The sequence below is a fragment of the Bos taurus genome, chromosome 7 (genome assembly GCF_002263795.3).
Source record: "Bos taurus isolate L1 Dominette 01449 registration number 42190680 breed Hereford chromosome 7, ARS-UCD2.0, whole genome shotgun sequence".
Classification (NCBI taxonomy): domain Eukaryota; kingdom Metazoa; phylum Chordata; class Mammalia; order Artiodactyla; family Bovidae; genus Bos; species Bos taurus.
In genome coordinates this window covers 8,053,996-8,057,868 of record NC_037334.1, presented here as the reverse complement: position 1 = coordinate 8,057,868, position 3,873 = coordinate 8,053,996, and the positions used below count along the sequence as shown (strand labels likewise).

At 45.3% G+C, this 3,873-nt stretch overlaps 1 protein-coding gene across 1 annotated transcript; it reads left to right on the top strand.

The window, feature by feature from the left end:
* Positions 1 to 254: 254 nt before the first annotated feature.
* Positions 255 to 1,205, top strand: OR1I3 (olfactory receptor family 1 subfamily I member 3). Its single transcript, NM_001389777.1, has one exon. The coding sequence runs from the start codon at positions 255 to 257 to the stop codon at positions 1,203 to 1,205; it is 951 nt and encodes a 316-aa protein (NP_001376706.1).
* Positions 1,206 to 3,873: the final 2,668 nt, after the last annotated feature.

Genomic DNA, 3,873 nt, shown 5'->3' with positions numbered 1-3,873 from the left:
GTTTTTCCAGCATCACATGTTGAAGAGACTGTCATTCCAACCTTGTGCAGCCTGCCTCCTTTGTCGTAGACTAATTGACCATAGATGCATGGGTTTATTTCTGGGTTTTCTATTCTGCCTCACTGATCTATATTTCTGCTTTTGTGCCACTGCCACATTGTTTTGATGACTGTAGCTTTGTAGTATTGTTTGATTCCCAGCTTTATGTTGCTTCCCTCTGCCTTTTTCTCCCTCACAGTAGACACAGGCCATCCATGGAACAAGAAAACCAAACAGCAGTCTCAGAATTCCTCCTCCTGGGACTCTCAGAAAAGCCAGAGCATCAGATCTTCCTCTTTGGGCTCTTCCTGCCCATGTACCTGGTCACCATCTTTGGAAACCTGCTCATCATCCTGGCCATCATCACAGACTTACACCTCCACACACCCATGTACTTCTTCCTCTCCAACTTGTCCCTCATCGACATCTTCTTCTCTTCCACCACTGTCCCCAAAATGCTGGTGAACCTCTGGACACAGAGCAAAGCCATCCCCTTTGCAGGCTGCCTTGCCCAGATGTATGCCTTCCACCTGTTTGGGACCATGGACAGCTTCCTCCTGGCTGTGATGGCCATTGATCGGTTCATGGCCATTGTCCACCCTCTGCACTACTTGGCCATCATGAGTCCCCGTGTGTGTGGGCTGCTAGTGGTGGGGTCGTGGCTGATCACCAACCTCCAGTCCATTGTCCACACCAGCCTCATGGCTCAGTTGACCTTCTGCGCTGCCTCTGAAACCCCCCACTTCTTCTGTGACCTCATGCCCCTGCTGAAGCTCTCCTGCTCAGACACACACACCAATGAGCTAGTGATCTTTGCTTTCGGCATTGTGATGGGCATCAGCCCCTTAGTGTGCAAAGTCTTCTCTTATACTTGCATTTTTCGGACGATCTTCAGGATCCCTTCTGCTCTGGGCAAATGGAAAGCCTTCTCCACTTGTGGCTCACACCTCACCGTGGTGACACTATTCTATGGCACCATCTTTGCTGTGTACCTGCAGCCGGCATCTCCCACTTCCTCCCAGAAGGATAAGGCAGCTGCCCTGATGTATGCTGTGATCATTCCCATGCTGAACCCCTTTATCTACAGCCTAAGGAACAAGGACATGAAGGCAGCCCTGAGGAAGCTGGGTGGCAAAGTAGCACCCATCAGTCCTAGGGCAGAATAGCTGTTCGGCACCTGCCATGTTCCAGGGCCACAGTTCAGTGCATGGAACACTGAAACACATCCATTGCTTCTGTCAAGGCATTCAGAGTCTGGTATGGAATAGAGATCTGTCAACAAATCATCACAGGTCGACATGGTAAATGTGTCTGTCATAAGAGATGAATGAAGCACTGCAGGAAAGAAAAGATGTGTATTTTCCCCCATGGTTTATCTTCCTCCTGAAGGTTAGAGTAGGAGATTTTGAAGTAGCCTTAAATTGGCCTTTCTGGGGTGTCTTATAGAAATGGTACATGGATAATCCTAGTTGAATGAAAGATTCAGTTCAGTTCAGCCGCTCAGTCATGTCGACTCTTTGTGACCCCATGAATTGCAGCACGCCAGGCCTCCCTATCCATCACCAACTCCCGGAGTTCACTCAAATTCACGTCCATCAAGTCGGTGATGGCATCCAGCCATCTCATCCTCTGTCATCCCCTTCTCCTCCTGCCCCCAATCCCTCCCAGCATCAGAGTCTTTTCCAATGAGTCAACTCTTCGCATGAGGTGGCCAAAGTACTGGAGTTTCAGCTTTAGCATCATTCCTTCCAAAGAACACCCAGGACTGGTCTCCTCTAGAATGGACTGGTTGTATCTCTTTGCAGTCCAAGGGACTCTCAAGAGTCTTCTCCAACACCACAGTTCAAAAGCATCAATTCTTTGGCGCTCAGCTGTCTTCACAGTCCAACTCTCACATCCATTAGCTATACTCAATTTTAATGAAGATCTTCATCTGCAATAAAGATAATGTGGAAGCAACCTAAATGTCCATCAACAGAGGAATGGATAAAGAAGATGTGGTATATTTATACAATGAAATATTACTCAGCCATAAAAAGGAGCAAAAAAGTACCATTTGCAGAGGTGTCAATGCACCTAGAGACTGTCATACAGAGTAAAGTAAGTCAGAAAGAGAAAAACGAGTATCATATAGTATCACTTATATGTGGAATATAGAAAAACTGGTACAGATGAATTTATTTGCAAAGCAGAAATAGAGACACAGACATAAACAACAAACGTATGCACACCAAGGGGGCAGGGGAAGTAGGATGACTGGGAGATTGGGACTGACATATATACACTATTGATACTATGTGTAAAATAGTAATAACTATTTAGTAATAACTAAATAGGATAACTAATGAGAACCTACTGTATAGCACAAGGAACACTGCTCAGTGCTCTGCGGTAACATACATGGGAAGAAAGTATAAAAGAGATGGGATATATGTATATGTGTAACTTATTTGCTTTGCTGAACAGCAGAAACTAACACAATATTTAAAGCAACTATACTCCAGTAAAAGTAAAAAATAAATAAATGGTCTGTGTCTTAAAAAAAAAAAAAAAGTGTGTTACATATCGACCAATTACATCACCATGCTTCCTAAGTGACTGGAGGAAGGACTCTGAGAACATGAGATGAGCTCACTTGCTTTCCGATTCAGCAGTCATCAACCTCGATCTCACAGGGGGCCTAGTGGTCCTGACTTTGCATGGGGATTAATGTCATCAACAGGCCTCCCCTGTGCCCCAGATTGGGACATAGGAGATGCTGGCATTGGATCATGGAGATCGTGATTCAGCAGGCTGACACTGGACCCTGGAGTCTGCCTTCTTGACAGGCTCTCCAGGTGGTCCTGAAGCAGGCGGCACACAGACCACAGCGGGAGGACACTGGCCCTGAACTACCCACAGAGTCCATGTGTTTCCTGTGATTCCATCACACAGTTCCAAATCCAATATGATTCTATAGGCGCTGTCAGCAACAAGTGGATGCGGTGGGCTAGGCTACATGAAGAGGTTGGATTGGGGGCTGAACTGTGTCCCCCACAAAGATATGTCGCAATCTAACCCCTAGTACCTCAGAAAGTGACCATTTCTGAAAATAGGGTCTTTGCAAGGTAATCAAGTTATAACGAGGTCATTAGGGTCTTAATCCACTGTGACTGGCATCCTTATAAAACAAGGTAGAATTTGGACACAGACATGCACCCATGGAAAAATCCATGTGAAGATGAAGGAAGAGATCAAAGTGATGCTTCTAAAAGCCAAGGGATGCCAGAGACTGCCACCAAACCAAAATCTTAGAGAGAGGCATGAACAGATTCTTCCTCACAGTTCCCAGAAGGAACTCTGTGTGTGTGTATGTGTGTGTGTGTGTTTATGTCTGCGTAGAAACTCTGGAAGGTTACACAAAAGCCACTAAGAGAGATTATTCATTGAGGGGCCTTGATAAGAACTGGATGAATAAGGACCTGGATTGGGGAACAACATTTCATTATTCCATTGCACGAATTTTTTTTTTATTTTATTGAGTAATTTTATTGTTAGTTTCAGGTGAACAGCAAAGTGACTGAGTAACACATATACATATATCCATTCTTTTTCAGTGGGCAGCTGAAAAGAAAGAAAGCTGAGCGCCGAAGAATTCATGCTTTTGAACTGTGGTGTTGGAGAAGACTCTTGAGAGTCCCTTTGACTGCAAGGAGATCCAACCAGTCCATTCTGAAGGAGATCAGCCCTGGGATTTCTTTGGAAGGATGATGGCAAAGCTGAAACTCCAGTACTTTGGCCACCTCATGTGAAGAGTTGACTCATTGGAAAAGACTCTGATGCTGGGAGGGATTA

Bases quoted from the DNA above. Each gene is read 5' to 3' on its own strand.
- OR1I3 (NM_001389777.1), top strand. From the start codon at position 255: ATGGAACAAGAAAACCAAACAGCAGTCTCAGAATTCCTCCTCCTGGGA.